Source organism: Phycodurus eques, chromosome 7 (assembly GCF_024500275.1).
Source record: "Phycodurus eques isolate BA_2022a chromosome 7, UOR_Pequ_1.1, whole genome shotgun sequence".
NCBI classification, from domain to species: Eukaryota; Metazoa; Chordata; class Actinopteri; order Syngnathiformes; family Syngnathidae; genus Phycodurus; species Phycodurus eques.
In genome coordinates, this window is record NC_084531.1 from 8,434,274 (window position 1) to 8,455,470 (window position 21,197).

General features: G+C 39.3%; 1 protein-coding gene across 2 annotated transcripts; it reads right to left on the reverse strand.

Moving 5' to 3' along the window:
- Window positions 1-1,056: 1,056 nt before the first annotated feature.
- On the reverse strand, window positions 1,057-20,428 carry ehd2b (EH-domain containing 2b). Of its 2 annotated transcripts, XM_061681273.1 has the most exons (8): window positions 20,256-20,428; window positions 16,055-16,101; window positions 15,570-15,807; window positions 13,731-13,907; window positions 8,852-8,949; window positions 5,515-5,927; window positions 5,024-5,188; window positions 1,057-4,622 (listed from the first exon to the last, which is right to left on the reverse strand). In XM_061681273.1, the coding sequence occupies exons 3-8, from the start codon at window positions 15,788-15,790 to the stop codon at window positions 4,062-4,064; spliced, it is 1,635 nt and encodes a 544-aa protein (XP_061537257.1). In that variant the 5' UTR covers window positions 15,791-15,807; window positions 16,055-16,101; window positions 20,256-20,428; the 3' UTR covers window positions 1,057-4,061. The 2 variants fall into 2 exon arrangements, with proteins under 2 accessions (XP_061537257.1, XP_061537256.1); XM_061681272.1 differs by lacking the exon at window positions 16,055-16,101.
- Between the last annotated feature and the right edge of the window lie 769 nt (window positions 20,429-21,197).

Here is a 21,197-nt window from a genome sequence, read left to right on the forward strand (position 1 = left end):
ACAAAACAAATCTGGGTCATTTAGTGTCGCACATCTGTTTAGGATACATGCTTCCGATTGGAGCTCATTGGGGCAAAGAAAGAAATTCAGCCAAAATGGCTGCTTCAAACCAAAATGATCAACTTCCTGTTCATTTTTGGACATGGACCCTACAGACTTTTGCTCGTGTCCTGTGTTGATCAACACATCCGCCCACTTTCGTGTTAATCGGTAAAACTGGTTTCCAGGCTGCGCTATTGTTAGAGATTGATCCCATTTGCCACATTAGATGGCTGAGGCAAAAAAGTTAGCAAATTTAGCGTCGCCCACCTGTCTAGGATTCCTTCTTAAGCTTAACGTCGCTTAATGTTCGAAAACTGCGAACAATCGTCACCAAAACGTATGTGGACATCTCTACTTTTGCCGATTTCAACTTTTGAAAATATCAGAACGATAGCTCAAATATTATAATTTTATGGAGATTGCTGTCGTCAGTAAGCGACGTTAAACTTTTTTTTTGTATAGTGAGTGCTTATGGAGAGGAAAATGCTTAATGTCCATAAAATCCAAAATATTGGGGTAATGGTTCTGATATTTTCAGAGGTTGAAGTTGGCATAAGTAGAGATGTCCACATAAACTTTGGTGACGACTGATCACAGTTTTTAATGTTAAGTATTTTAGAATGTACGGAGGAATTTGCCCAAAATGCATGGCTCTAACCAAAATGGCTGACTTCTTGTTCAATTTGTGTCCTGTTATGAAAGACGGTCATTTCGGGTCGATCAGTGAAACTGCTGTTGGGGGAATTTTTTTCCCGAACTTTCCAAGGTACGAAAGTGAGTGAGTTTTTGGGGGTCACGTTGTGAGAGATTTTGACGATATGCTAGTCTCCCAATAGCTAGTGGAGGCAAAAAAATTATAATAATTCAGTTTAGCGTCACCCATCTGTCTAGGACAGTGATTTTCAAATTACTGCACTACTGATGGTACATGGGCTCCAATCTTGTGATGTGAGAAAGAATCCAAGTCCAAGTACAGTTCAATTGAATGGGATTAACAGATAGGCTGAGATGATACACAGTCAGGTTACTTTATTGCTGTAGTAGCCCACGCGAGGCCAGACGGCGCCGCTGTGCACAGTAGTCGTAGTTGTCTGCCTCTGTGGACGCTTTATTGCAATTGTTTGAACAGAAGCAGCAATGACACATACCCCAAAAAATACACACAAAAACAAAGTGCGAACAAAGCCGCAAAAGCATTCACGTGGCAAAATAGATGCTAACGATGCTAATGAGGCTACATACACAACAGGTGAGCTAATTAAGCGGCGTGTACGGCAAAAGGCTATATAATACTTGCTTAGTAGTTATGATAAATAGACTATTTATTTACCAGGAAACCACTTCATTAGGTACATTTGCACCATCTAATCAGATCCAATACAAGAGTGGAAGTAGACTACTAACGAACAAAGAAATGCTGCTTTCATGAAAACAGGGAAGTTGGACTTTTCTGACCACAGGCAAGGAAAAGTATTCAGAGTTTTGCTCAGTCAGGAACCAAGAAAGACCAAAATACATTTTTGGTGGAGATCTGGATGGGAATGTATTATTTTATCTATTGTGTCATTTGGTAAACTCCACCCCAAGAAGCAAAATGGCACAATCCGTCTGTTCCTTGCGTCTTTCTTACATCATCCTCCCATGAATTAGGCCTGAACAAAACAAATGCTACATTCAATAAAACTGGGGGAGTCGTAAACTTCCAACTTGGTGGAATGCGACTTGAATGTAAACAAACCATGCATGGCCACAGATGTTGTAAAAGACAATAAAAGATTCAATAAAAGTATTGTTCACTGTAATTATTGCTTATACTAGATATGGACATCTAACAAGTTGTTTTGCATGTAAATGCGTCTGTCTCTGCATTCATTTTTGGGAGTAAAAAAAAACCCCCAAAAAACCTGCAATCAGTCAAGCCATTCAGATTTTCCAGCAGCCTTGAATGTAGCACAGCAAATACAACTCTATTTGCTTAAATTGTTTATTCACAAACAAAACAAATATTAATTTATCACGATCCTCTGCCATGATTTTTGTTCACACTTAACTGGAATGTTCTGACGTCTCACCCCAGAAGCTTCAAGTGGGTTATTTCTGATTTCCCAGCGGTCATGAATGCAGCAAATCAGATACAAAATACACTATTTAAGTGCTCTTAAAATAGTTTGATGTTGGTGGAGCTCTGTATTGTACGGAGTTCCATCCTAGTTTACAAATATGTTTATGATTGTGGTTGCAGTTAGGCTTCAAGTGGGATATATCTGATTTCCCAGGGGTCTTGAATGGAGCTAAACATCTTTGAATATTATTATTTTTTTTTGTCTATTTCTTGCCACTTTTGTAAAGAGTTTGGCCTTTGCGGAGGTCTGTGCTCAACAAACAATTGGGGTATTATTGTGGTTTGGTTGAGTTCCAAAGGAGATATTTGTGATTTCCCAGCAATATTTAACGCATCAAAACATATACAATAAGTTATTTGTAGGATTTTTGTTCAGAGTATGGCCTTGGCGGAGGTCTGACCAAGTTGTATCCTTATGCTTTTAGTTCGGCAAGTGGTATGTTTCTAATTTCCCGACAGTTTTGAATGCAGCAACATATCAACAAAATTGTAAATTTTTGGTCTCATTTTGCAAAGAGTTTGGCCTTGGCGGAGAGCTGTGCTCAACTCAGCTCTTTACTAGTTTTACAATGGGTTTGTTACTCGGCCCCAAGTGGATATACTGAATGGATTTCTGCAGCAAAATAATAATAATTAAAAAAATTAAATAAATTGGCAGCACAGTGTTTCTCCCTGTGCCTGTGTGGGTTTTCTCCGGGTACGCCGGTTTCCTCCCACATCCCAAAAACATGCATGCTAGGTCAATTGAGGACTCTCAACTATCCGTAGGTGTGAATGCGAGTGCGAATGGTTGTTTGTTTATACAGTATGTGCCCTGCGATTGGCTGGCGACCAGTTCAGGGTGTACCCCGCCTCTCACCCAGAGTCAATTGGGATAGGCGCCAGCACGCCCGCGACCCTAGGATAAGCGGTACGGAAGATGAATGAATGAATGAATAAAAATAAATTGAATTTTGGATGTAGCTCTTGTTTTGAAGTGTGCAGGTGTATATAATGTCGCGGCCATCAAGTTTTTTTATTTTATTTATTTAAAAAAAATCCAAACCAGGGTCATTATCTTTTCTTCGGGACGCTCCACTGTGCTAAATTCAAATTAATATTTTATATTAGGGAGCGGGAGACAGGAGCACAAATCCCCCAAAGTAGACAACGCATGAGAAGAGTCCATCCATTTCTTCCATCCGGCTTTCCATCAGTCCAACATCACCATCATCCATCTAACTGCCTATCCCTGTAACCATCTGTCCATCCAACCACTGGTCTATCCGTTCATCATATTATTACGTATTATAGTAAGCCCCATATATTCGCTTTTCACTAAATTGTCGAGAATTCACCGAATTCATGCCTCGACGTATTTTTTTACTCTTTCTATAACGCCCAAGATGTCACAAGATGGTGCCAAAATCCCGCTAATAGGAATGTAGCAATTGTCAAGGAAGTATTTTGGAATAACATCTCAATTTTTTAAGATTGTTGGTCCAGGCACTTTCTTTTGGTTTTTAAGAGTAGTGTTGTAAGATGAGTTTGAAATTATATTAACACGATTTGGGGTCATCATTTGTGGTATATTTACTGTTTTAACTAATAATATTGGAAATAATAGTAATCCCTACAAACGATTCGCAAATTCACCTATTTATGTTTTTTTTTTTTAACCTATGTATACTTATTTGCTGAAAAACGATTCCGGGTTCTCAGCACATTTTTGTGCTCTTGCTACAACGCACTAAGGTGCCACAAGATGGCGCCAAAGCCAAGCTAAAAGGAAAGTAGTAATTGGTGTCAAGAAAGTATTTTGAAGAAACACATCTCAACTGTCCATATCCCCCCATGAAGAGTTGGGAATTACTGTATCCATCCATCCATTCATCCATCCAGCCAGCCATTGATTGGTTCACGCATCAGAGCCTTTCTGCCTGCGCTTCGAGGGTGGCACCAGGCGGCTGGGCAACTCCGGGGGCAGACCGTGGCCCTCCAACTTGACTTCGATCAGGTGGCTGGCCAGGGCAAACTCCTCCTCGTCCAGCATGCCATCCCGGTCCACATCGGACAGCTTCCAGATGCGGCCCAGCACGGAGTTGGGCAGGCGGGAGCTGACCATCCAGTCCTTGGCCTTGGTGCCGCTCAGCTTGCCCTCGTTGGGCGCAAGGTTGTAGAAGATCTCGTCGTACTTGGGCTTGTCCTTGGTCACCACCCACTTGTCAGGCTCGTCCTTGCAGCCGTCGCCCGCCTCCTCGTCCTCGTCGCCGAAGGGGTCGCCTTCGCCGAAGGGTCCGGCGCGGGTGCCCAGGAAGGCGCCGCCCTGCACGCCTGGCTGCTCGCCGGCCTCGAGCTCCTCCTGACGCAGAAGCGGCATCAGCTTGGCGATGTCCACCGACAGCAGCTCGTCCAGGGCCGCCATCAGGTTGGGCTTCAGGGTTTTGAACTTGCTGAAGTCGTGAACCATCAGTTGCTCCTGACAACCACAAGTAGAAGAAATCATTTTAGTAGAAAAACTGACCCAACTGAGCTGAATAGTTTGAAGTTGCAATGGTTTGAATCAGTGAATGAGTTAGTGAGAATTAGATCATCCATCTGTCGACGCATTGCTTCGTCCTTTTGTAAATCCAATGATCCCTTTGTCTATTCTTGTATACACATTCTTGCATCCATCTGCCGTCCATTCATCTGTCCTTATATCCTTCCATCAATCTTTCAATCTTCCATCTGTCAATCACTTAATCAAGCCATCATCTGTTCGTCCATGTATTCTTTCATCCATTATCCATGCATGCATGTGTCCACCCACTCATGCATTCCTCTCTCCATCAATGTCATCCATTGGTCTCTTTCCATCCATCCACCCATCCAGCTGACCTGCATCTTGGCGCAGTCGGGGAAGTCTCCGGCGGAGATGTTGTGCTGCAGTTGTATCTTGGAGAAGATGACGGGCAGCTGGTAGATGAGGTTCTTTTTCTTGTTGTCCTTCCTGAACACTGATGGCATCTCCTGCTTCAGGTAGCTGATAATGTGAGCGTGCACCTGAAGACGGAACACTGAAAGTTATTTTCTCACTGCGTAATATGAAATTCCTTCATGAGGTGGTCTTGAAACTCTTGAACCAGGGGTTCTGAAACTTTTTGGCCAGGAGAAAAGATTTCTCAAGGACCCTCTTATAATCCTAATGTCAATTAAACAAAATTGCCATGTGTACTCCTGAATGCTATAAAAAAAGAAGTTGCAATTTTCACAAGAAAAAAAAGGTATTTTTGTTTCATGATAAAAGTGTGTCTTTTTTACTTAATCTGGCGTACTCAAGTTGTCCTGAATTCGTCCTACACAGTCAAGCTCCAAAAACAAACACCCACCCGGACCAGGCGTGCCCTCTTCACCAGGTCGTTGAGCTTGCGCAGAGCTGCGTTGCGAGGAAGGTTCTGGATGTCGGTGAACAGGTCCTCCTCCTCTAGCTCGAACAGCTTGCGGTTGTCAGACACCATGAGCGGCTCGGACCAGAAGGAGCCGATGTAAACCCTCAGAACCTCAGGGGTGCCGAACACCTTGCCCAGGGACCACATGAGGGCGCCGTAGACCCTCATGAGCTGCTGGGTGCCCACCATGTCGGCCTTGTTGAGGACAACCCGCAGCTTGTCCTCGTTGCCCTTCAGCGCACCAATGGCCTCCGAGAACTCGTCCGAGATCTCCAGCTTGTGGGCGTCGAAGAGCAGGATGATCCGGTCTACTCGCTCAGCGAACCAGCGCAGCACGGCGGGAAAGTCGTAGCCTGCGGGCAAGAAGGGGTTAACAAGTCAGAGCTGGAATAGCCTGAGCCAACAGCCAAAACCTGTAAAAGTAATTGACACCCCACGAAAATTTTTTATTGTTGCCGATACAGTGGCGCCTGAAGAGACAAGTTAAATTTGTTTTGTGATCAGGCTCGTAACTCAAAACACTCAGATCTCAAATCCTCTTTTTCATTGAGAAAAATGGAAATTGAGTACCATTATTTCGTTCAGGGGCTCACAAAATTTGTTTATGTTTTAATGAGAAAACTAGCAATCTATAATATTCAACTTTATAAAACATTTACATAATTAAATAGAATGTAAAGAATTAAACCGTTTTTGTCACATTTTTTGCTTCAATTCAATGGACATTGTGCTGCAACACACTCAAGGAAGAGTTTCCCAGCTGACTCAGTAAGCTGCAGTAATATCAGTAATTTTTTTTGCAAAGGATTAAGAATGTATGTCTGTGCATATTGCTATATTGTCTGTCTATGTCGGTTGTGTCACCGTTCGTGTTCAACTATCTGTTGCTTAAATGGTTACGATGCCTTATTGATGCTATTCGTTAGCCTGTTTATGGCGTCTTGCACGGTTTGTTAGCAAGAAGCTAAGTGGACTGTTGTAAGGTCGTTGTTTGTTTTAAATACACATGTAATTGTCTTTGTTCTGTTTATTTCAGCAGTACATTTAAACTGGGCGTGCCAATAAACAGCTTGAAGTTGTTTTTTTTTGAAAGAATTGTTCACTGTCTGCCAAACTGTTACTTGTTGTGAAGTGAATTTAGTTGAGTTGAACTCAGTCTCACCATATCTCCTATTTCAAATTTTTGCTCCAAGTCAAAGCAAAAAATTGGCCGAACGATGGCTTGTATCTTGAAAAAATTTGAAGTTGGGTCACTCACATCTCAAAGGACCACTGCATTAATATAGTTGTACCTTGACTTCTAACTGCACCAACTTCTGAGTTTTGTTAATTTACGAGCCATCACTCAGTTGATTTTTTTTCTTTGTGTTACGAGCAAAAGTTTGACTAATGAGTAAACTTCAGACACTCCAGCGCTAGATGGGGGCAGCGAACTTAACTACATCTGGCCACCATCAGTTCACTTTACCTAGCAGTGAAAGTACAGTGTGTTTTACTGCTGAAAGTACTGCTGTGTTTTGTGCTCACGTTTTCTGTGTTTTGCTAAATTTCTTTCTAACAATAGGCCCTATGAAAGTGAGTTTTGAGAAGAAGAAAAATACCCAGACATTATTTTAATATCATTAGAGCTTTTTAGAAGATACACAGAAATAAAATGTATGAAATAAAAACCTAATTTTCTATTAATATTAAGCATTTTACAGTAAAAGAAAAAATATAACGCTTGCATGTTCTTAATATATAGTTAATTACAATTATATTACTTAATATATAACAATTATTATATACACAATTATATAGTTAATGCATCTAAAATGCATAATCTTTATTATATTAAAATAAATAACAATAATAAGGATTTTATTTTATAGTATTTTATTTTACAAAGACCTTAAGCCATGATTTAATGCTGCTGATTAATTTTTTTAAAATAAATGCCACCAGATGGAACATTCCCCTCAGCTGTGGATTGGAGGCATACTGTCACTGACGTGGACTGTACCAGCTCTACAGTATGTGGAAACAACAACATGATGTCATCTTTTTGGATGAATGTCTCACGTGTCGACGCGTGTAGCAATAAAGTGCATGTGACTTGTTCGACGTGTGACTTTTTGCACTCATTTCTCAACAGATTTGATGACTTTTTTTAAAAAAAAGTAGCGTGTTACAAGTCATGACTTAGCAGCAATGTTGGTTTCTCAAACATTTTGGGTTGAGAGACCCCTTACAGGGGAGAAATCTTTCCAAGGACCCACGTCATGATCCCAAAATATCCAAAAAATAACTACCACGTGTAGGCCTGAAAGCTATGGGAATTTGTTTTCAACCTTAACATTCATGACCTGTTTAAAAACAACATGACCAAATTTAATTGAATTCAATTAACTATTAATCCATTGTCATTAGCTATGTGTACTCCTCACACTAAAAAAAAAGTCCTCATTGAAAGTATAATCGAAATGCAATTAATCAATTCCAGCGTTACATGTTATTCATAAAGAACAATAGTATAAAAATCAGTACAATAGTATAAAAATCTGAAAATAATTTAAAACTGGTTTTATAGTGTATTTACTGTATGTACTGTATTATTCATGTTTTGGATGTATGCCTTTAAGGGGCGTGGCCTGATAAGTGAGATCAGGAGCTGGATCAGGTTAATTCAGTGTGAGCGTCTGGGTGTGAGTCATGGCCTACAGAAGCTCTTTGCAAGTGTTCTCATTTTGCATTTGTGTGTCTGCGTGTTGTCTGTTTGGCCCGTTCAATAAACAGCTCAAAGTGTATCGGCCAGCGAGTGGAATTATTCTCATGTTGTTTTGTCCAGTGGAAGGCAGTCACAGCGTCAATTGTGGAGATTTTCACCCAAAGTTTTCTCCATTCATACGTTACATAAGCAGTAATTTATCTACATTAGAAACGTTTGACATGAGGTAGGTTTACTGCTTCTAAGCAGTAAATATTTTGCTGCGGTCACCTTGCCTCACCTGTACCACATGACATGAGAAAAGAGCGTGGCAGACGGCATGCATGCAGGGATGTCAAATTTATGTGATGATACTTCACAACAATAGTGGATCTTTTATTTGGCCCACAACTAAAGTAGGGTGGAGTAATTGCTTCAGTATGTTTGTTTTATTGGTGTGCAAGTCCCCATATACAGGTGTGCACTTAGGGAAAAAAAAGAAAACAACAATCAATTGCAAATTATTTTGCGGACCACCAAATTATGGCTTGCTTGCATCCCATCCCTCCTTTCCTTTTCTGCCTTTCTGACCTCGGCTCACTCTCTGCTTGGCTCCTGAGAGGATTCCAGGCGTGTCGATGATGCTGATGCTCTCCAGCACCTGATTGGACATCTGGGCACACTGGAACCTGCAACACGAGATGGACGTGCATCAGCTAAAAGAGGAGTGGGCATGGACAGTGCGCTCTGTTCTTGGATCCTATTAAATGCGATCACTCACTAGGCCACACCTCTTAAAGGCACACATCCAACACACAAATACTACAGTACGCACAGGAAATACACTTTATAAAAACAGTTTATTTATTTACATTCTCTTTTATTATGCTTTCTTAGGTAGGTTTTATACAATATTGTGTTATTTTTGGCCATTTTATTAATTTCAGTGGGGGAAATTGATATACGAGAAAATTGAGTTACAACAAACTGAACTGAACTAATTAAACTCGAGGTACCACTGTATTTGTTGCATTAATTTAGCTGTTTTTTCCCTCCTATAATTGGTTACCTGAATTTATTTATTCATTTATATTTATCTTATTCATTTATCTCATTAAATAATTAGTTGATCAGTTGAGTGTGAGTAAAATAAAAAAATACATAACAATTTAACATTTTATTTATTCAAACAAATATTACTTACAAATTATGCAATGAAAAATGGGAATCAATAATTGTATTAGTAAAATGAATGAAAAAATATATGCAAAATATGTAAAATAGTTTATGTTTTACATGTATTTTTTATTTTCTTAATTTATTCATTCATCTCAAAAAGAAATGGGTAATGGGTAGTTTTAAAGTATACATTTAAAATAAATATGTATTTATAAATTAATCAATTTCAAATACAATACATTGTATCATTGTTTCATTTCTTTTCATTTTATTCATTTGGTTCATTTCATAATTGGTTAATTGATTCATCATAATACAATAAAAATTAGAATTATCATATAATTAAAATAAATTATTTCACATATTTTATATGCAATTTTTATTCATTCATTATATCATAAGCATTTTTTTGTCATTCATGAATAGATGATACATAGATTTTAAATAAAAGTTAAAATCATTACTGAAATAATTTTTATTCATATTTAATTTCCACTGCACATTTCATGTTTCATAAATTATTTGACTGTAAAATGGTTATTCATTACGACAAAATTAATGACAAATAATACAATCTGAACATGAATTATTGTTTTATTCTTGGAATAAACTTTTTAAACTTTGACAACTGAAATGTAGCCCAACCCTGAGCAAAAACCACAGAGGGCTTCGAGGGGAATGGAAAACGCCTGCTCCATTGTGTCAGGGAGCGCTCATGGCTTCGGACTTCCTGAATGGGAAAACGGCGTCCCCGATGCCAGAATCAAACAATAAGGCTCACTAATGATGTTGCGCCTCTGGAACAACAACAACGCCACTTCCTGTGGCCCGAGAGCTTAACGAGCGCCCCACTTCCCGACCCTCGCCCGGATGGGAAGACAAACAATGACAAACTCCTGTGCGGGAGTCCTGAGATTTCTCTGAAAGAGAAACTTCACTGATTGTTTTAGGTCTTGATTTTAACATTGCTTAGCTTATTTTTATGCTTCTACGACAGTTAAGAACGTAGAAAAATGACATTTTCTTCGCTTGCTTTTGACTCAATGTATTACTATTTTTACATTTTCACATTAACAGTGGTTTGTAGACTTGTAAGAATGTATTTAAGCATGTTCAAAAATGACATGCATGAGGCTTATCTGCGAGGCGAATCATCTTCGCTTGTATTTGACTATAGAGTGCGTGATTGTTTTTTCGTCTTGATATTAGCATTACTGAACTTCTTGTTATGCTAGTATAACAGTTATGAACGGAAAACAATGAAACGTGTGAGGCTCATCTGCAAAGCGAAAGTTCTTCATTTGCATTTGACTCGTGCATGATTGTTTTAGTCTCAATATTAACCGTAGTCAACTTCTTTTTACACTTCAGAATGTCGTTGGGAATGTTAAAAAAAATAAATGCGTGTGGCTCATCTGCGAGGCGAATCTTCTTTGCTTGCATTTGACTCGAGTGCGTGATTGTTTTTACATCTTTATAGTAGCACTGCTTTACGTCTTTTTACGCTAGTATGATCGTTAAGAACATCAAAAAATGGAATGTGTGTGACTCAAGTGCGTGACTGTTTTTAGGCCTCAAGATTAACGGTGGTTAACTTATTTTTACACTAGTAAGGATGTAGAACAGAATGTTAAAAAATGAAATACGTGAGGCTCATCTGCGAAGGGAATCTTCTTCATCTGCACTTAAGTGCGACTGTTTTTACGTCCATCCATCCATCCTCTGAAGCTCTTATCCTCATTAGGGTCGCGGGTGTGCTGGTGCCTAGCCAAGCTGACTTTGGGTGAGAGGCGGGGTACACCCTGAACTGGTCACCAGCCAATCACATTGTTTTTACGTCTCAATACTGTTTTTATTGTCTGTTTTAATTCCTACGGCATTTATGGGTACACATCGTAGTTGTATGTTTATGTTTAATTGGGGTTAGCATTATTAACGGATCCTTGGAAAAAAAATTCCCCTGTAAGGTGTCCCCTCGACTCTAAATGTTTCAGAACCGCTGCTTAAAATTGTCCATGGGTATGATTGTGAGTTTTTTTTTTTTTTGTCTATTTGTGCACTGCGATTGTTTGGCGCCCAGTCCAGGGCGAACCTCACCTCTGGCACAAAAGTCAGCTGGGATAGGCTCCAGCTCAACCCTGAAGAGGACAAGCACTATAGAAAATAAATAGAGCCAGTTAAGATTGTTAAAATGTGCCTTGAAAAATTACTTTTACACTTTAATGAATTAAAAGTAAGCTTATATGATGCAGACAGTTTGAGATTAACAAGTGTTCTGCTTTGCCCCCAAAGACAAACACGAAAGCGGGTGTCCCGGGATTTCTATGACAGAGCCATTTTGACTGCCTGCCTGGATGCTGGCCTGTGACGTCAATGGTGGAAAATAAAGACCAGGAGAAATTCTGTTTCGGGTTCTCCTAGCCTAACAAGTCCATCACTGGTTTTGTTTGTTTTGACACCCCACCTCACTTCTTTCATCTTCTGTCCAAACAAGACGCAGAAATGCTTCTTTTTACACTTGTAAGAATGTAGTTAAGAACGTTGAAAAATGAGCTGTGCGAGATGCACAGAAGCTGGGAAACGAATGACAATCATTCACGTTTGACTCGGGTGCATGATTGACTTAATATTAACAGTGGTTGCCTTATATTTACACTCGTATCGTATAACTGTTAAGCGTGTAATGTGACGTTAAACATTGCTTGTACGTTTAATAAAGAGGTGAAGGTTTTTCCCTGGGACTTACTTTTCATCAAAGATGAGTGATTTCATGGTTTTCTGTTTTTAAGTTAACAGTGATTAACTTGTTTTTACACTTTTGTGACACTTTAGAAATTGAATGTGTATCTGTGAAGTGAATCTGTTCAGTCCTGAGAGAAGATTCTCATCTCAATGGAAGTTTCATCCAAGGAGAAGGTTCTTGTTCTTAGAGAAGATTGACATCAGAAGAGATGGTTGAAGTCCCAAGGGAAGGTTTTAGTTCTGAGAGAAGGTTCTCATCCCAAGAGAAGGTTTTCATCCAAGAAGTTTTTGTTCTGAGAAAAGATTCCCCTCACAAGAGAAGGGTCAAGTCCCAAGGGAAGGTTCTTGTCCCAACTGACGATTTTAGTGCTGAGAGAAAGTTCTCATCCGAAGATAAGGTTCTAGTCCCAAGGGAAGGTTCGAGTCTTGAGAAAAGGTACTAGTCCCAAGAGAAGGTTCTAGGCCTCAGAGAAGATTCTCATCTAGAGAGAAGGTTCTCATCTTGAGAAAAGTTCCAAGGAAATGGTCTAGTCTCAAGTGAAGGTTCGAGTTCCAAGATAAGGTTCTCTTTCAAAGATAAGGTTCTAGTACTGCGAGAAGATTCTCATTCAAAGAGGTTTTAATCTTGAGGGAAATTTTTATTCCCGAGAGAAAGTCATTGTCCACACAGAAGGTTCTAGTCCTGAGAGAAGACTTTTGTAGAGAGAGAAGGTACTAGTCTTCAGTAAAAATCTCCTCCCAAGAGATGGATCTACACGGTGGCCTGGAAGTGCAAAACAATGTAACAAATTGTGAAACAATTTTACATTTCAGAAAACAAATGAACAAAAGCAGAAACACTTTTAGAAAAAAATGAAGCAAATTACAATTGAGACAACCTGGAAAGGGAACAGCCAACATTATTAGGAATCCAGCGCATTTTCCTGGAAAGGACACGCCCTGCTCCAATATTACTGGCTCCAGGACACATGCCACTGCACTATGATTGGCTGCTATATCCCGGCAGAACACGCTCTACTGCTTCCAGACGGTGAAAGTAGTATGCGACCGATTAAGTGTGGCGGCGTTAATATAAATGCCATTAACACTAAAGCCTGTTGAACACTGTGCAATGTGGTCAAACCCGACTGGACCGAACCATCGCTTGCAAATAAGATACACACGTTGCACATTGAGCGATTGAATATGTGGACGCCCTTTACACAGGGACCCTGTCTTATTGTTCATCAAAATCATCATTCAAGCCATTTACCCTGTTCTCACTCACTCTGCCTTGTTCAAATGACGTGGAAGGGTTGTTTACTCAGAGAATGTTTGAGCTTTTGCCACCTGGAAGTACGTCTGAGGTCATGGTGAAAAGGACTATACAAATAAGCTTGCCTTGTCTCTGTCCATTACACTTCCTCTTTGAGCTTTCATCGCACTCCCTCCCTCCTGATAATGTTCCCTCTCTCCTCTTTTCCACAAATAAGTCAAGGGGCAGAATTTTGGCAAGCACACTTGAAAAATTCCAAAGACCTGACAACATTCCCATCCATCTTAACCTCACCTGTTGAGGAAGGTGTTCCCAAAGGGGTTGAGCTTCCGGAAAGGCTTGTTTGGGTCCACGATGAGGGCATTCCCGGGAATGACGCTCTCCACCTCGCCGTGCATGATGGCGGTGAAGCAGTCGGTGGTGGGTTCGGGTCCCACCCGGCTGCCAGGAATTTCCTGCTCCAGCAGATACCTGTCAATCACACTCGGGTTATTTAACTTACCTCTGTGGTAATGACTTACTTCAGTGGTTTTACATACTTTATTGAGCCAAGGCACATATTTTACATTACACCACCAAACCAACATGTCACGAAACGTATAAAAGGTAATTCCAGAATTGTAGGACATTTTCAGTCTGCCCCTCACCCATTAAATTTAAAATAATCCATGCACCCAAATACAGAAACATACGCTTGCTGTGTACATTCATTAGTTGACTTGAGACAAGATGTAACCATCACTGTAGTAAAAGTGATCCCTAAATATGATTTAAAATACTAAATGCCCTAAAATGTTTTTTTGTCTTGTATCTTGATAACCAAATCACATACCAAACACAACAGATAAAATATGTTTTAAATCAGCTATTTTGGGGTCTGATTTTGTTGCTGTCTTCCTTGCAACTATTCAAACATTGTGTTGTATCACAAACATTTTAGTAGTAATTGTGCTCTGAAGTTGTGTCGCTCAACATACACTTAGCCCTGTTACTAAAAGCCATCAAGAGGAAGTTAAAATTGTAGTTAGTTAATAGTTAAGATTGGTATTGACCAGTTAGCAGAGCTAGCAGCTAACGCAGCAAAAATGCTAACTTTAGTACAGATATGCAACTCAATTGTAATGTTTATTGCATTAATTTAGCAGTTTTTCCCCTAAAACTGGTCAGTTAAAATGTATTTATTCATTTATATTTATTGTCGATTCATTCTTCAAATAATTAGTTAATGGACTTATTAATTAATTTTAAATAAGAAATATTAGTAAAATAAACAAAATCACATGTATACATTTAACAATTTTGACATTATTTGATTAAATAAATGGTTAATTAACTACAAATAAAAGAATCCAAAATGAAACTGGGTGAATTAATGATGATTTCATTAGTACATTTTGGGCGGCACTGTGAAAAACTGGTTAGCACTTCTGCCTCACAGTTTTGAGGACTGGGGTTCGAATCCCGGCCCCGCCTGTGTGGAGTTTGCATGTTCTCCCCGTGCCTGCGTGGGTTTTCTCCGGGTTCTCCGGTTTCCTCCCACATCCCAAAAACATGCATGGTAGGTTGATTGAAGACTCTAAATTGCCCGTAGGTGTGAATGTGAGTGCGAATGGTTGTTTGTTTCCATGTGCCCTGCGATTGGCTGGCAACCAGTTCGGGGTGTACCCCTCAACGCCCGAAGATAGCTGGGATAGGCTCCAGTACGCCTGCGACACTAGTGAGGATAACCAGTGAAGACAATGGTTGGATAGTACATTTTGTGTTAGTGAAATGCAAAAAATAAAGTTGAAACTGTTTGAAATATCAAAAAATGGGGAAAAATATATTTAAAAAATCTGAAAATTTTTCAGATTTTTTTTTTTTTTTTTTTTTTTTTAAAAGGCTCCATTTTACTACTACAAAATGTACTAATAAAATAATAATAATAATAAAAAAAATCAAATGAGGCCCTTAAGCACAAAATTTTGCCCACCTCTGGGTACCTTCTGCAATCTAGTGGAAGGGCATTTTGTTCTTCTACCTGTCACCATACGTCGCTAGCATAGGTTGATGAACGAAGATGCCTATTATTTGTTGCAAATAAATAATACCTTTCAGACCAGTGAAGTGATTGGGAATGATCAAGTGACTTACTTGATGAAGGTGGTCTTCCCGGTGGAGTACTGGCCCACCACCAGCACCATGGGCTTGTTGTCGAAGTCAGCGTCCTCCAGGCTGAGCGAGTGGAAGTCGTGAAAGCCATAGTACTGCTCCAGGGGCAACAGCTTCTTGCGGTACAGAGACTTGAGTCCCTCTGTCACCGTGCGGATCACCTCCGGAGCCTTCTTTACGTTCTTACGCCCCCAACGTGACATCTCGATGAGATCTTGACCTGGAATACAAAAAGCAAGAAGACGCTAGTCCAACCTTTTGGGTCGAGGGACCCTTTACAGGGGAGCGACTTTCCATACAATGTCACCGTTAAAATCAGATTTTAAACATTCTCTGTAGTATATGTACATTTCATAATGGTGTTTGGATAGTGGCTTTGATCCCGCAACTTTGTGGTTATGCATTGACGTTTTATTGTGAGCAGAGGTTCACCTCTTTTTACACTTGCATGACGTGGACCTACTCACAGTGACACAGGGAGCTTCTTGGATGCACAAGGGCTGTAATGTATTTCCTATTGAGGAATAAAAAGAAAAAGCTTCAGATGTTTCCTGTATTTGTGTGCGAAAGTCACTTCGTCGTCCTTGAGGCCTCGCTCCAAAAAGATCTCGTTTGAAGTGGGGAATAATCTACAGTGTGAACATTAGGAGGAAATAGTTAGATGATATTCCCAATATGTTAGGAGTGTCAGAAGTCATGCCTGGGGAGATTTGCTGCCTGCCGCATGCATTCTAATAATACAATTTAATGTGGCTTGCATCAAAAGGGTGTGAGATAAAGTTGAAATGTGGAAAGATAGCACACTATTTTTTAAATCAAAAATAAAAATGTAAAACAAATTGACGGTTACAGGACCACACTTTTTTTTTGTAAATTACTTTTGAATACATTAAAAAATTATGACACTTTTCTACATTTTTAAAAATTAGAATTGTAAATACATTTGGGTGTAACAAAATAAAACATTTTTTTAAGTTTATCGAAAATTTGAAAAAACCTTAACTTAAAATTGTAAATGCTGTATATTTGAACAAAGATTGGTCACAATTTAAAATTAAAAATTGTAAAGACATTTGAATGTTTGAAGATATCACTACTTTTATGAAAATATATTTAGGATGATTCTTAAAAATATTTAAAAAAAATCCCTTGAAATACAATTAGCTGCAAAGCACGTGTTGTGTTTCATAAACCATCTACATCCCACCCCGCCCCTTTCTCCGTTACATTTTTTTGTATGTGGCCCTCAGCAGAAAAAAGGTTTGGACATCCCTGCAATCCGTAAAGACCATCCCACTTTTTTTTACGCTTGGGCCAGGCAGGCAGCTGCTTATTAAGGAGTGCTGCACCTCGAGTGCAGATGTGGAATTTTTTTTTTGAGCCCTCCAGGAGGCTGCCTAGCATTGTCAGTGCATGCCTGGAAAAAGCTGGTGCTCCATGCTGGAACACTTTCAAACCCAGCCCATGCTCAGGCCACAGTTCATGATTTCAGTGCAAAATGAGTAAGACATTCCTTTTCACCCCCTCTGCTTTTTTGCCTCACAGCATCCACTGTGTATACAGAAGGAAAAAAGTTCCATTTGGGGATCCTTATTTTGACTAAAAAGGCGCCGCTCATTAGTGAAGGCAACTTCTCCATTTTTGGAATCATTAGTGGGGTGGAGTGAAAAACAGAACAATCGTGACATGTCACAAGATCCATGCAGAAAAAAAGTATCAACATGGCAAAAGCAATAACAGGAGACTTGTGAGAGCATTTTAAGGCTCGGGAATCCATTTGTGGCATGTAAGGAGGATGCGGGAAGAAAAGCTTTTCCACTGTATACAAATGAAATGAAAGACTTTTGCCATGCATTGCATATATGTCCTAAATGTATATGTATATATATATAATTTTTTTTTTCCTTTTCGCCATTGTACTAGAGCAGTGGTTCTCAAACGTTTAAACCAATTACCACCTCAAAACATCTTACCTAAATCAATCTTTGAGATAAAAAATATTCTTAAAAATGTAATGCATAATGAATTGTACACTAAAGTTAAATACAGCTGAACTGTACTTAAATGTACTGTACTGGATTAAAAAAAAAAACAAGTTTGAGTCAAAGTAGTTATGACCAGTTGGAACATTACATTGCGCTAAAAAACAAAACAGTACTTAAAATAAATCAAAATATATTGCACGTGAAAGTTAAGAAATTGTCCCTAGGTAAACATTTTAAAAATTTTACTTAAAAGTTAAATATAACTGTAACCACAACTACAATTATTGTACAACCCCAATTCCAATGAGGTTGGGACGTTGTGTTAAACATAAATAAAAACAGAATACAATGATTTGCAAATCATGTTCAACGTATATTTAATTGAATACACTACAAAGACAAGACATTTAATGTTCAAACTGATAAACTTGATTGTTTTTAGCAAATAATCATTAACTTAGAATTTTTTGGCTGCAACACGTTCCAAAAGAAGTTTGGACAGGGTCATGTTTACCACTGTGTTACATCACCTTTTCTTTTAACAACATTCAATAAAAGTTTGGGAACTGAGGAGACTAATTGTTGAAGCGTTGTTAGGTGGAATTCTTTCCCATTCTTGCTTGATGTACAGCTTCAGCTGTTCAACAGTCCGGGGACTCGGTTGTCGTATTTTACACTTCATAATGCGCCACACATTTTCAATGGGAGACAGGTCTGCACTGCAGGCAGGCAACTCTAATACCCGCACTCTTTTACTACGAAGCCACGCTGTTGTAACACGTGCAGAATGTGGTTTGGAATTGTCTTGCTGAAATAAGCAGGGGTGTCCATGAAAAAGACATTGCTTGGATGGCAGCATATGTTTCTCCAAAACCTGCATGTACCTTTCAGCATTAATGGTGCCTTCACAGTGTGTAAGTTACCCATGCCATTGGGACTAACACAGCCCCATACCATCACAGATGCTGGCTTTTGAACCTTGTGTCCATAACAGTCCGGATGGTTCTTTTCTTCTTTGGCCCGGAGGACACGACTTCAACAATTTCCAAAAACAATTTGAAATGTGGACTCGTTGGACCACAGAACACTTTTCGACTTTGTATCAGTCCATCTTAGATGGGCTAGGGCCCAGAGAAGCCAGCTGCGTTTCTGGGTGTTGTTGATAAATGTTTTTGCTTTGCATAGTAGAGTTTCAAGTTACACTTACGGATGTAGCGCCGAACTGTATTTACTGACATTGGTTTTCTGAAGTGTTCCTGAGCCCATGTGGTGATATCCTTTACACATTGATGTCAGTTTTTGATGCAGTGACGCCTCAGGGATCGAAGGTCACGGGCATTCAATGTTGGTTTTCGGCCTTGCCGCTTACATGCAGTGATTTCTCCAGATTCTCTGAACCTTTTGATGATATTATGGACCGTAGATGATGAAATCCCTAAATTCCTTGCAATTGTACATTGAGGAACATTGTCCTTAAACTGTTCAACTATTTTGTCACGCACTTGTTCACAAAGAGGTGAACCTCACGCCATCTTTGCTTGTGAATGACTGAGCAATTTAGGGAAGCTCCTTTTATACCCAATCAGGGCACCCACCTGTTCCCAATTAGCCTGTTTACCTGTGAGATGTTCCAAACAGGTGTTTGATGAGCATTCCTGAACTTTATCGTCTTTTTTGCCACCTGTCCCAGCTTTTTTGGAACACGTTGAAGCCATAAAATTCTAAGTTAATGATTATTTACTAAAAACTATAAAGTTTGTCAGTTTGAACATTAAATATCTTGTCTTGGTAGTGTATTCAATTAAATAATAGGTTGAACATGATTTGCAAATCATTGTATTCTGTTTTTATTTATGTTTAACACAACGTTCCAACTTCATTGGAATTGGTTTTGTACTTTGAAGTTAAATACAACTGAACTGTACTAGATAAAAACAATATTTCAGACACTATAACATTATGCACAGTTTGAACATTAAACACTACGCTTAAATACAGTGGACCTCCGCATATACGCAGTTCTGTATTCGCAAATTTACCTATTTGAAGACTTTATTTACCTATCGCCCTTTATTTACCTATTTTCAGCAAAGCGCCTCTTATTTGTGTTTTTCTCCCCCACGGCAATTATAATGGCTGCCAACTATTCACAGATTTTCGCTATTCGTGGTCCCCTGCGAATACTGGGGGTTCACTCAAAAAGTGTATTGTATTGTTCTCTGAAGTTAAATGCAACCAAACTGCAGTTCCCAAATGTAATTTAATATATATATAAAAAAAAGAAGAAAAAAAAAGTTGCAACCACTGTAACATTATTCACCGTTTGAACATTTAATTCAGTACTTCTTTGGCATACCATTAGAGGGAGGCAGCGTACCCAAATAAATATATATATATATATATGAAATAAATACCCAAACAAGTTTCTTTGTATATGACAGCAAAGAAAGGCTTAAATTTACCAGATGTTTCAGCAGAAACACACCATGTCAGGTAAATTCAATCTTTCCTTGTCCACAGACAAATTTAACAAGTGTTATGTAGTACGAAAAAACACAAAAGTCTGTAAAAGTGCGTTTTAACGTGTAATTTCAAAATTTTACATTCCAGCAGATTTTTAAATCTTTAAGCACACAATTACATAAAAAAGAACACATTTAGGAATACTAAAGTGGGTTATTACCTTGACGCTCCTCTCTGTAAAGTACTTGACAAGGGTGTACCCCTGGTAGACAAAACAGGGTGTATGTGAAGGTAAAAAAGGGTGTCCTTTTCGTTCCTTCTCCTGCGAGGCTTGATGTCGTTCCCTGCTCTTTTTTCCCCTTCTTTCTCCCCAGCCCTCTTCCTCACGCCTACTTGGATGCCCCTCCTCCTCCTATTCTTCCTCCTCCCGTTTTATGCATGTAAGCAGGGATGCCTGGCAACGCGGAGGACAGCCCAAAACACTCCAGAGGAGGGAGTGTTGTGAATAAACATTTGGGCGGAGCGGGCTTTTATCTTTTTATGAAATGACACACGAGGCCTTCACATGACATCTTGCTACTTGTGATACAGTAGTCCACTGCCTCCTCCACCCCTCCCCTCCCTAAATCAGTCTGAAGAGTTTAGGTGGGCAAAGTATGGCGCGGGGTGCCACATACAGCCCGCTCTGTTCTTTAAGATAGCCCACTGAGCATTTATTTACGCGATCGACAATTCAGTAATATTTTTCCTTTTGAAGTTTCTTCCCTAAAATTTGTGAATTAAAATGCATGTTAATTTGCAGTTGGAAGAATGAACTAGTGGTTAGCACATCTGCTTCACAGTTCTGAGGTTGGGGGATCAAATCCAGGTTTGCTTGAGTAGGTATTCTCTGGGTACTCCAGTTTCCAATCACATTCCAAAAACATGCATGTTCAGGCCATTGAAGACAAATTTGGCCATAGCCTAACCTGCCCAAAGTCAGCTGGGTTAGGCTCCAGCTCAGCCGCAACCCTAATGAGGATAAGAGTTTCACAAAATAATGGATATTTGTATTTATATTTTTTACTTATGCTGATTTATAGTAAATGATAAAACAAACAGTAAAATAAAAACATTTACATTCATGTTTAACATTTTATTTGACTGAATCATTAATTATAAT

Bases quoted from the DNA above. Each gene is read 5' to 3' on its own strand.
- ehd2b (XM_061681272.1), bottom strand. From the start codon at position 15,790: ATGTCACGTTGGGGGCGTAAGAACGTAAAGAAGGCTCCGGAGGTGATC. The intron at 13,908-15,569 runs GTAAGTCACTTG...TGTGATTGACAG, and splicing joins GGGAAGACCACCTTCATCAA to GTATCTGCTGGAGCAGGAAA. The intron at 5,928-8,851 runs GTCAGAAAGGCA...TCTTGCCCGCAG, and splicing joins CAAGCAGAGAGTGAGCCGAG to GCTACGACTTTCCCGCCGTG.